This window comes from Canis aureus, chromosome 10, assembly GCF_053574225.1.
Source record: "Canis aureus isolate CA01 chromosome 10, VMU_Caureus_v.1.0, whole genome shotgun sequence".
Taxonomy (NCBI): Eukaryota; Metazoa; Chordata; class Mammalia; order Carnivora; family Canidae; genus Canis; species Canis aureus.
In genome coordinates this window covers 21,859,486-21,871,950 of record NC_135620.1, presented here as the reverse complement: position 1 = coordinate 21,871,950, position 12,465 = coordinate 21,859,486, and the positions used below count along the sequence as shown (strand labels likewise).

The following is a 12,465-nucleotide window of genomic DNA, read 5'->3' as shown; positions in this document are numbered from 1 at the left end:
CTTCTATTCCCTTTCACTATTATTTATATTCCCCAAATGAATGAGAACATATAATGTTTGTCCTTCTCCGACTGACTTACTTCACTCAGCGGCTTATTGATTTTAAATAATCTCTACAACACTCAACATGGGTCTCAAACTCACAACTCAGAGATCAAGAATCTCATGCTTCACCAACTTCATGCTTCAGCATGCTTCAGCCAGGTGCCCCTGTTTGTTTTTTAGATCCACATATAAGTGAGATCACCCTGTAATTGTCTTTATCTGCCTGACTTTTCACTTAATACCCTCAAGTTTCATCCCTGTTGTCACAAATGGCAAGATTTCCTTCATTTTTAATGACTGAATAATATTCCCATCTCTGTGTGTGTGTGTGTGATGTTTTTTGTTATTCATCTATTAGTATACATTTAAGTTGCTTCCATGTCTTCACTGTTATAAGTAATGCTGCAGTGAGCATGGGGGTGCAAATACATTTTCAAGAGAGTAATTTCATTTTCACTGGATAAATACACAGAAGTAGAATTGCTAGATTGTATGGTTGTTTTATTTTTAACTTTTTGAGGCTCTTCCACACTGTTTTCCACAGTGGTTGCACTAATTTACATTTCCACCAGTAATACACAAAGATTTCTTTTTCTCCACATCTTTACCAATACTTGTTATTTATATTTTGGGTAATAGCTATTATGGTGTGAGGTGGTATCTTGCTGTGGTTTTGATTTGCAATTCCTTGGTGATTGATGATAGGGTACCCTTTCATGTATCTGTTCACCATTTGAATGTCTTCTTTGGGAAACTATCTCTTCAGATCCTGTGCTCATTTTTTTTAGATCATTCTTTTCTTCTATTGATCTATATGAATCTTTTGTATAATTTGGATATTAACACCTTATCACATTCATGATTTCAAATATTTTCTCCAGTTCTGTAGATTGCCTTTTCATTTTGTTGATGATTTTTTGGTTGTATAGAAGCTTCTTATTTTGATGTCCTGTTTTCCAGTTTTTGCTATCGTTGCTTTTGTTTTGTTTTGTTTTTTTAAAGATTTTATTCATTTATTCATGAGAGAGAGGCAGAGACAAAGGCAGAGGGAGAAGCAGTCTCCACACAGGGAGCCCCACGCGGGACTCGATCCTGGGTCTCCAGGATCAGGCCCTGGGCTGAAGGCGACGCTAAACCGCTGAGCCACTCGGGCTGCCCTATCGTTGCTTTTGACATCAAATCCAAAAAATCATTGTCAAGGCTAATGTCAAGGATATCATCTCCTATTTTTTTCTTTTAGGCATTTTATGATTTCAGATATTATATTCACATCATCCATCTTGAGTTGATTTTGTGTACTGCATGAGAGAGTGGTCCAGTTTCATTCTTTTGCATGTGGCTGTCCAGTTTTTCCAATGCAATTTATTGAAGAGACTATTCTTTCCCCATTGTATATTATTGTCTTCTTTTTCATAAATTAATCAACCATATATACACAGGTTTATTTCTGGGCTCTCTATTCTGTTCCCTTGATGCATGTGTCTTTTCTAATACCAATAGCATACCCTTTTGATGGCTATAGCTTTGTAATATGGTTTAAAATCAGAAAGTATGATGCTTTCAGCTTTCTTCTTTCTCAAGATTGCTTTGCCTAATCAGGATCTCCTGTGGGTTCATGAAAATTTTAGAATGATTTGTTCTAGTTCTGTGAAAAATGCCATTAGAATTTTCTTAATGATTGCAATGAATCTGTAGATTGCTTTGGGATTGTTCATCTAATTTTTCTTTCTGATAGTTCATTATTAGTGTATAGAAACTCAATTGATTTTTTGTATATTGATTTTGTACCCTACAAGTTTATTGAATTTGCCTATTTACAGTTTTTTGATGGATTTTTAGGATTTTCTATATAAGATCATATCATCTGCAAACAGATATTTTATTTCCTACTTTCCAGTTTGGGTTCCTTTTATTTCTTTTTCTTGACTAACTGCTCTGGCTAGGACTTCTATTATGTTGAAGTATGTTCCCTCTATATCCATTTGTTGACAGTTTTTCTTTTTTTTTTTTATCATGAATCGATGTTGAATTTTGTCATATGGTTTTTCTGCATCTCTTGAGATAATATGATTTTTCCCCTTCATTTTGTTAATGTGGTATATCACATTGATTTATGAATGCTGAAACATCCTTGGATCTCAAGGATAAATCCTACTTGATCATGGTGTATCATCCTTTTAATATATTATTAAATTTGGTTTGCTGATAACAGTAGTCCCTCCTTATCTGGTATTTCATTTTCTATGGTTTTATTTACCTATGGTCATCTGTGGTTTAGAGGCAGATGATCCTCCTGACATGCAGTCAGAAGATCAACAGTGCCCTTCTGCTGTATCATAATGCCTCTGTCATTCACTTCATTTCATCTCATCATGTAGGCATTTTATCATCTCACATCATCACAAGAAGGGCCAATGCAGTATAATAAAATATTTTGAGAGAGACCATAGCTTTTATTGTAGTATATTGTTATAATTTTTCTATTTTATTACATATTGTTATTAATCTCTTACTGAGACTAATTTATAAATTAAACTTTATCATAAGTATACATGTATAGAAAAAAACAGTATATATAGGGTTTAGTACTATGTGTGGTTCAGGTATTCCCTGGGCTCTTGAAATATATGCCCAGTGGATAAAGGGGAACTATAGTAGTTTGCTAAGGATTATTACATTTATGCTCATCAGGGTTATTGGCCTGAATTATTTTTTCTTGTGTCCTTGTATGGTTTTGTTATCATTGTAATTCTGGGTTGGTAAAATGAGTTTGGAACTGTTCCTTCCTCTTACACTTTTTGGAAGAGTTCCAGAAAGGTTGGCATTAACTCTTCTTTAAATGTTTTGTTGACTTCACTAGTGAAGTCATCTCTGATCCTTAACTTTTGTTTGTTGGAAAGTTTTTTTTATTATTGACTCAATCTCCATACTAGTAATTGATCAGTTCAAATTTTCTCTTTCTTTATAATTTAGTCTTGGTAAGTTGTATGTTTCTAGGAACTTCTCCATTCCTTGTAGGTTGTCCTATTTGTCCTATTAGATATATAATTGTTCAGTCTCTTGTATTATTTGTATTGTGTGATATCAGTTGTAATGTTTTCTCTTTCATTTCTCACTTTGAATCCTTTCTTTTTTTCTTCTTGGTGAGTCTAACTAAAGGTTTGTTTATCTTATCCAAAAACCAGCTATTAGTTTCACTGACCTTTTCTGTTGTTCTTTTAGTCTCAATTTATTTACTCTCTGATCTTTGTTATTTCCTTCTGCTAATTTGAGGCTTCATTTACTCTTCTTTTTCTAGGTCTCTGGGATTTAAAGTGTGAGTTTCTTTGGGTTCTTTTTTGTTTCTTAATGTAGGTGTTTATTACTATGAATTTTTCTCTTAGAACTGCCTTTGCATCAACCCGTAAATTTCAGCATATTGTATTTTTCATTTTATTTATCTCAGGATATTTTTAAATTTCTTCTTTGACCTGTTGTTGTTCAGTAATACATTGTTTAGTCTCCACATATTTGTAAATTTTCCAATTTTCTTCTTGTAGTTGATTTCAGTTTCATACCAGTATGGTTTAAAAAGATGATTAATATGATTTCAGTCTTAATAAATTTATTAAAACTTGTTTTGTGGCCTAACATATGATTTATATTAGAGAATGTTCCACATGCACTTTAGAAGAATGTGTGTCTGCTGCTTTTGGTTGGGATGTAAAATTTCATTAAGTCTCTCTATTCTAACATGTCATTTAAGTCCAGTATTTCCTTACTGATTTCTTTCTGGAAGATCTATCCACTAATGAAAGTAAGATATTAAAGTCCTCTACTATTATTGTATTGCTATGTATTTCTTCCTTTAGGTTTATTAATATTTGCTTTATATATTTGGATGCTTCTATGTTGGGTGCATAAGAATTTGTAAATGTTATAGTCTCTTACTGGATTGACCCCTTTATCACTATAAACGAACTTTTTTTTTTTTTAAGATTTTATTTATTTATTTATTCATGAGAGGCACACAGAGAGAGAGAGGCAGAGACACAGGCAGAGGGAGAAGCAGGCTCCATGCAGGAAGCCTGACTCGGGACTCAATCCCGGTACTCCAGGATCACACCGCGGACTAAAGGCGGCGCTAAACCCCTGAGCCACTGGGGCTGCCCTAAAAACGAACTTTTTGTCTTTTATTATAGTCTTTTTCTTTTTCTTTTTTTTTTTAAGATTTTATTTATTTATTCATGAGAGATAGAGAGAGGGAAAGACACAGGTAGAGGGAAAAGTAGGCTCCCTGCAAGGAGCCCAATGCGGGACTCAATCCCGGACCCCAGGATCATGACCTGAGACAAAGGTAGATGCTCAACCACTGAACCACCCAAGCATCCCATTATAGTCTTTTGTCTTAAAGTTTCTTTTATTTTAGGATAGCTATCCCAGCTTTCTTTTGGTTTCTGTTCGCATGAAATATTTTTTCTATCTCTCTCCTTAAGTCTGTGTGTATCCTTAAAGTTGAAGTGAGTCTGGGGGTTCCTGGGTGGTTCAGTTTTTTAAGCATCAGACTTCTGATTTCAGCTCAGGTCATCATTTTGGAGTCTTGGGATTGAGCCTGCCTTGGGCTCCCTATTCAGCAGGGAGTCTGATTGTCTTCTTCTTCCTCTACCCCTCCTCCTACTCATGCTCTCTCTCTCTCTCTCTCTGGAATAATTACATAGAATCTTTAATTAAAGATTATTCCAGAGAGAGAGCGAGAGAGAGCGAGAGCATGAGCAAGAGTTGGGGTGGGTGGGGAGGACCCTGAGATCATGACCTGGGCTGTAGGGGTCCCTAAGTAAGTAAATCTTAAAAAAAAAGTTGAAGTGAGTCTGTTGTAGGCAGCATATTGCTGGGTATTATTTTATCCATTTGTCTACTGTATGTGTTTTGATTGGTGAATTTACATTTAAAGTAATTATTGATAGGTATAGACTTACTGCCATTTTGTTAATTTTTTTTCTAGTTGTTTTTTGATTCCTTTGTTCCTTTCTTTTCTTGCTCTCTTTTCTTATGTGTGATTTGATGGTTTTCTCTTTTCTTTTTATCTTTTGTTATATACTATACTTTGTGCTTTGTGGTTATCATGAGGTTTACATAAAATATATTTGTAACAGTCTGTTTTAGGTTGATAACAAGTTTGAATTCATTTTAAAGTTCTACATACTCTGCACTCATATTCTGTTTTTGATGTCACAATTTACATCTTTTTATCTTGTGTACCCATTAACAAATTACTGTAACTCTAGTTATTTTATTAATTTTATCTTTTAACCTTTACATTAAATTTATAAATGATCAATCTGCCACTGTTAGTACCTTAGATTATTTGATTTAGCTCTTTATTTATCTTTTCGACTGAGAATTACACTTTCATATGTTTTCTTATCACTAATTAGTACCCTTTTATTTCAGCTTAAAGAATTCTTGTCATATTTCTTATAAGGCTAACTTAATGTTGATGAACTCCTTCAGTTTTTTCTTGTGTAGGTAACTGTTTATCTCTTTATAATTTTTTATTTATTTATGATAGTCACACAGAGAGAGAGAGAGAGAGGCAGAGACACAGGCAGAGGGAAAAGCAGGCTCCATGCACCGGGAGCCCGACATGGGATTCGATCCCGGGTCTCCAGGATCGCGTCCTGGGCCAAAGGCAGGCGCTAAACTGCTGCGCCACCCAGGGATCCCTCGTTATACTTTTGAAGTACAATATTGATGAGTAGTGTATTCTTGAAGTTGACAGTTTTCCTGTCAGTGCTTTGAATATATTGTGCTACTCCTGCCTGTCTGGCTTGCAAAGTTTCTGCTGAAAGATATGTTTATAGTTTTATCGTGGTTCCCTTGTTCATAATTAGTTGTTTTTCTCTTGGTGCTTTTAAGATTCTTTGTTTTTAACTTTTGGCCACTTAATTATAATGTACCTCAATGTGGGTGTCTTCAGGTTCATCTTATTTGGAACTTTTTGGACTTCCTGGATGTGACCTTTCCCCTGGTTGGGGAAATTTTTAGCCATTATTTCTTCAAAAAGTGTTCTGTCCCTTTCTTTCTCTTTCTTCTTCTGAGATCCTTATAATGTGATATTGTCTCATTAATCCCTTAAGCTGTCTTCACAGTTTCATTCTTTTTTTTCTTTTCTTTTTCTAATTGGATGAATTCCACTGTTCTGTCTTTGAGTGTGCTTATCTTTTCTTCTGCTTCATCTAGGCTGCTTTGAACCTCTGTATTGAATTTTTCAGTTTATTTATTGTACTCTTAAGGTCTATTACTTCTGTTTGGCTCTTTCTTTTTCTCTTTCTTTCTTTTTTTCTTTTCTTTCAAAAGAGATCTTATTTATTTATTTGACAGAGAGAGAGCACAAGCAGGGAGAGCAGCAGAGGGAGCTGGAGAAGCAAACTCCCTTCTGAGCAGGGAGCCTGATGTAGGGCTTGATCTCAGGATCCTGGGATCATTTCCTGAGCTGAAGGCAGATGCTTAACCAATTGAGCCATCCAGGTGCCCCTGTTTGATTTTTTTCTTATATTTTCTGTCTCTTTGTTGAAATTCTCACTTTGTTCATGCATTATTCTCCTGACTTCAGGAGACCGGCATCATTATGACCATTATTATTAACTCTTTGTATCAGATAAACCACTTCTCTCTGTTACATTAAAGCCTTTTCCTGAGGTTTTGTCTTGTTCTTTCATTTGGAACATACTCCTCTGTTTCTTCATTTTCCTTGTCTCTCTGTGTTGGTTTCTATGCATTAGATAAATAGTTGTCTCTTCCAGTCTTAGGCAATGTTCTTATTTGTGAGATGAACCTTAGTGTTAAACCTTGTCCTAGATTATGGTTGTCTTTCAAACCTTTGTGATTGTCCCAGTAGCCTTACTTGTTCTGTGTTTTTTTTACCCCCTCATTTTTTTCCCCTCAGTTGCTGTATGGGTAGTGGTCACTCAGTTTCAGGAGGGAGTTATTTCACGTATAGCTGTAGATTCATTGTGTCCATGGGAAGAGGTAAGTTTGGGAGCCTCCTACATCATCATCTTGAAACAGCCTATTGTTGTTTCTAATAACAAACAGTTAATTTGGTTCAATACGAGTTTGGGTTTTTTTGTTTGTGCAGTTCAGGCCTCTTATTCTTGGCTGGGCTGCTTGCAGTGTAACCTATATTGTTATAGCATTGCTTTGTTTAGAGGTCTGCAAGAAATTTAGGCAGAACTTATTTATACATGGAATTTGAATCTTTCTCTTTCTCATCTTATTGGAATTTGATTTTCACTTTTTAGCGTCTGTGATTGCCCTGAACTCTGTAGTTTTCAGGTTAGAAAAATTTTGGATTTTCAGTTGGAATTTGAGCAGTCCTGTGCTTTGTCAACTACAGTCATCCTGAGGCCAATAGCCATTAGAAAAACAGGAAATCAGTGTACCATTCCCTTATTTCAAGTATTGACTTCCATCCATAATCTGCATACTTACTCTATGTTACCTTCCAGTAATTATTTTTATATTTTGTCCAATGTTTATAGTTTTTATCTAGGGGGATGGTCTGTCTGATAGGAGCATACTCAACTATATTTAAAAATGTTTTATTGCTTTATTTATTTATTTATTTTTTAGAGAGACAGGGAGTCGGGGGAATCTGTCCCTCACAGAGAAAGAGGGAGAGAGAATCTTGAGCAGGCTCCATGCCTACCTTGGAACCCAAATTGAGACTTGATCTCACAACCCTGAGATCATGACCTGAGCCAAAATGAAGAGTCAGACACTTATCCAACCCAGGTGCCCCTAAAAATATTTTATTCTTTATAAAAATAAATTATAATAATTAAATAATTAATCTATCTAATAATATCTATCTATATATTTATCGAATAACTATCTTAAAGTTATTAAAAGTTACTAATATTTGTTAATTGATAGTAACTAATAATAATCCTAATAACTATTCTTGATCCATATATTTAGTGTCAGTTTGACATACAATTTTAGGTTAGTTAATTATATTTATTATTGTATATTTGCCTGTTTTATAAAGATTTTATCTTGTAACTGGCCATTTTAGGTCAATTCCATTCTAGTTCTTTTTTTTTTTAAAGATTGTATTTATTTACACATGAGAGATACGAGAGAGAGATTGAGAGAGAGAGAGAGAGAGAGAGAGAGAGACAGATAGGCAGAGGGAGAAGCAGGCTCCCTGCGGGGATCCCCATGTGGGACTTCATCCCAGGATCCCAGGATCACACCCTGAGCTGAAGGCAGGGGTTTGACCGCTGAGCCACCCAGGCGTCCCACCATTCTTTTCCTTTTTCTAAGGACTCCAGTGATACCCATATTGCACTTCTATGTCAGCCTTTTATATTTAAAGCTGTCTATGATCCTGTTTACCTTTATCTGTGGAGCCTCAGACAGATTCTTTTCTTAGATATTTCTGAAATGCTCTACTGACATCTGGTGTTTATTTCCTTACTTATAATTGAAATATATAGTTTCCCTGTTTTCTAGTTACAGGAATGGATAATGAGTGACTTTATTTTTCCTTTGTTAGTGGTTTTTAGGAAGATATGTGGAGGGACTTGCATTTAGAAGGATATCTGTATTCTGTGGCACCCTGTTACTTTTAAAATAATCATTTACCAGCTTGGACTTTCCTTAGCTCTTTGATTTCCTTTTCTTTTCAATGAATGACATATACTAGGGATGAATGTTAAGAGTAGTTGAAAAGAATTGCTTGTATTTAGATACATGAATCCATTTTTTATGTAAATATTCTTTATTACTATTGACCTTACTGGATCATCCCACAAGTGTAAGGCCTTCTTTGAAAATAGTGAAGGGATAGAAGAGGCAAAGCTGTGAAACAAAAATTTATATAAATTACATTGTCCTATTTTATAAGTACTTTTATTCAAAACATCCCAACAAAGGCCAGAATACCCTATTTTCAAATGCCATACTTTGTACTTAGCACAAATACGTTAGATACAGGAAGCCCTACAGTGAGTTATTAGGTGCTTTGTTTAGCCTAGAGGCAACTTCAATGAAATAGTATTTAACACTGTTTCCTTATTTTGATGCTCTGGAAGTTTTTATGCCTAGGAGGAATTTTTCACAGTAAAATTATAGGTGTATTTCTTTTGAATAGTAAGGGCAAGGGCTGTTTGGAAAGAAAAATTGAACAAAGCCATGAAATTTATATATACAAGTTGAAGATTTAGAAGTCAATTCCTGTGTATTCCTTGCTAAAATTGTGCACACTATAGGAGGTACTGTTTTACTAGCCTGTATTCACTCTCAGGTTCTATTTCCTAGGTGAAACAATCCAGGGTCTTAAATATCACTTCACTTTTCTGCCCACTCATCTCAAGTCAGAGTCAACCAAAGATAATCTTGGGGTGGGGTGGTTTGACATCTCTTCCAGCCACTTTATTCATATATGTGAGATTTCTTTCACCTGGATGTTCACTTGGTGTCTCCCCATTTGTTTATTGTTTGTGTCTCACACTATCTTTAGGTATGTGTAACTGTATGTGCATACCTCTGTGTGAGCCTATGAGTGATTGTGTGTGTGTGTGATGTGTTTGTTTATAGGACCCAGGAATGATTTTGTCCTAGCCTGAATACATGCCTTCTTATTATAGTTTGACCAGTTTTGAGTTTTACTTAAAAGTTCGGAAGGTCTGGGATGCCTGGGTAGCTCAGCAGTTGAGCATCTGCCTTTGGCTCAGGGCATGATCCCGGAGTTCCAGGATTGAGTCCCACATCAGGCTCCCTGTGAGGAGCCTGCTTCTCCCTCTGCCTGTGTCTCTGCCTCTCTCTGTGTGTCTCTCATGAATAAATAAATAAAATCTTAAAAAAAAAAAAAGTTCAGAAGGTCCTATTATACCACCAAAAAAGGCATAGGACTAAAATTTTGAATCCTTCAGTTATAGTTCCAGCTCTGCCACTTACTGGCTTTAAAAACGTGGGCAATTTACTTCTTCAGTAACATCTCAGTATTGTCTTTATCAGATGATAGGATTGGAAGGGATGAATTCAAAGGGCCTTGTGAATGCTGACATTGTGAGAATTCTGAAGACTTCCACATGGCATTTCTGAGCCAGAAATGACAGTTGTGACATAGGCAAAAGGAATGATCCCTTAACCTCTCCATCCCTCCCCTCATTTTCTAACCCATTTGCTTCTTCTGAATTACATTGGTCTCTTTTCTCTCTTCCTTAGGCCTTCCTCTTCTGCCTGATTTTCTCCATCCAGTATATTTCTGACGTAAGAGGAAGACTGTGGTTGAACAAGTAAATAAAAGGATTTAGCTCATCATTGGGCTGTCAGATGAAATAGCAGAATTTCTCCACGTAGGAGTTATCTGGGGGCAACATGGGTAAGTAGTCTCTGTCCTGTCCCCTGTTCTTGCCATTTCCCATCTCACATTTGAGCCATAGCTACCTCTAGTCTGAAGCTTTCCATACTCCATTTTGAGGACACTGGCCTTGAAATGTCCTGAACCCCACTTCTCTGCCCCTTCCCACAGAAACCTACCTAGTCTGATCATTGGTTGCCTCATCCTTCTTTCTCTGGGTCCATGAACGGCTGAGGGTTTAGGAGCATGAACTCAGGAACCAGAAATCTTGGGTGTGAATCAAAGCTTTGTTCTGTGACCTTGGATAAGTTCCATATCCTCTCTGATCTTTAATTTCCTCATCTAGATGCTGGTGCTAGATAAACTGCTTCATGTGTCTTTACTTAGGAGCAGGCCTGGGAATGCAGAGTTCCTAGGCTGTCCTAGGCTGACTTGAAGGTTGCCCACCAGCTAACCCTGTCTGGTTTTGTTTTGTTTTTTTTTTTGTTTTTGTTTTGTTTTGTTTTGTTTTTTTTGGTTTTGGTTTTGGTTTTTTCACTGCCAGGTTTCTGGTTATGGTATTGGAGGCTTCTTTGGTAAGGGCCAGATATTATTCCTTTGAGCTGTGTTTTGAGTAGCAAGAGAAGGTCAGAGTTCATATGGCAGGAAAAGGTCAAAACTCATAGAAAAAGGTTTGTCTTCTAGCTCAGGGGGTCTCTAAATTTTCCAAGATGAACCTTTGGGGACTGTTTTAAGATCACACTCAAAAAAGGAAAAAGCCCTTACCCCTTTCTCCTAATGTGATGCTGTCTCAGCCAGACTCACCTGGAATTGAGATGAATTCTTGGGCTGGAAAGTGATAAAGACAGAACCACACAGAATCCTTTGCTCCTACCCTGTGGACCCTGTTGCACTAGGCTCCTCTGTTTCTCTGCAGGTAGACCTCACTCCTCTGTTGATAGGAGGAACACCTGAGTCTATTACTAGCGCAGGCTCCAGTACTTTAGCCCAGCACAATTCCCTGGTGTGGCTGAGAGAGAAGATAGATATTTTGTCCTTTGGGAAAGACAAGCTGAATTAGCAAACTAAACAACAAATGTTCTTTAGTACCTTTCATGTATTGGTTACGCTCCTGGGTCTAGGGGTAGGAGAGCAAAGGAAACAATACCAGTTCCCATAGTGAGACCATAGTTTTTTGTGGGAGGCAGTGGGGGAGAAACACATATGAACAGCTACTTTCTAAATAATTGAGTAAGTGCTATAAAGGAAGTGTGTATGGTCCTTGGACCCAGTGAACAGGCACATAGTCCGAACATTCAGAGAAGTCTTCATGAAGAGCTAGGTCTAAGCTGATTGTTCCTTTAAATCTGACCCTTCATAAAAAGATGTCCCTAGGATTAAAGCCTCTCTCTACTGCTATACTATAGCCTGAGGGCAGCTGTCTCTGTAGTTAGGATGGATCCATTGGTTACAGGCATCTGGGAGACTGCATTCTTGGTACTGCAGGAAGAGCTTTTACAGAGGTAACCACATAGACCTCGAAAGCAAAAGCCAGTCTTGTCCTATGGATAAGCCCCCTTTGTGATTTTACTCTGAAATTTTCCTGACTTGACCAGCCCTAAGATACAGTGTTTTCTAAGGGTGGCTTGTATTCCTTTTTAGCCATCTTTTCTGATCCACTTTCTTTGTTGAGTTTTCTGTCTCCATCATTGACAAATACTGAACTGATGGTTTGCCTATGAACACAAAACTTCGTTTCTATGTCTGCCCTTCCCACCTTGGTTCTGCTCTCAACTGCCTCTCTGCCCATGTCTGTCCTGAGAGGGTGGGGTGACCTACACTTGGCTGTGATGTGTTTCTCTTCTTACATCACATCCTTAATTATAATGGATAAGAAAGCAACTGGTTTTTGTCCTTCTTCGTTAGTTAAATCTAAGACCTGCATAATCACTTTCACTAAAATTTCACAGGGGTTAGACGATGACCCTTTGGAGCCTGATGAGACAGGGAATCATGTGGCCACATTCATAAGTTATGTAACTATTCTCAGTACTGGATTGCCCTATAGGCACACCAAGCCTAGGCTAGAGGGG

The 12,465-nt window shown here is 36.9% G+C and overlaps 1 protein-coding gene across 8 annotated transcripts in view; it reads left to right on the top strand.

The window, feature by feature from the left end:
- The window catches only part of LOC144322066 (uncharacterized), a 184,346-nt gene that overhangs the window by 87,519 nt on the left and 84,362 nt on the right, over positions 1–12,465 (top strand). For 2 of the 8 annotated variants that reach the window (XR_013387624.1, XM_077911595.1), the window contains one exon: positions 10,258–10,414. The exons of the other annotated variants lie outside the window; for them this stretch is intronic. Coding sequence is in view for 1 of the 2 variants with exons in the window: in XM_077911595.1 (XP_077767721.1) it covers positions 10,258–10,301 (44 nt within the window). In the remaining variant the exon portion in view is untranslated. The remainder of the gene's footprint in view (positions 1–10,257; positions 10,415–12,465) is intronic. 8 annotated transcript variants of the gene reach the window in all.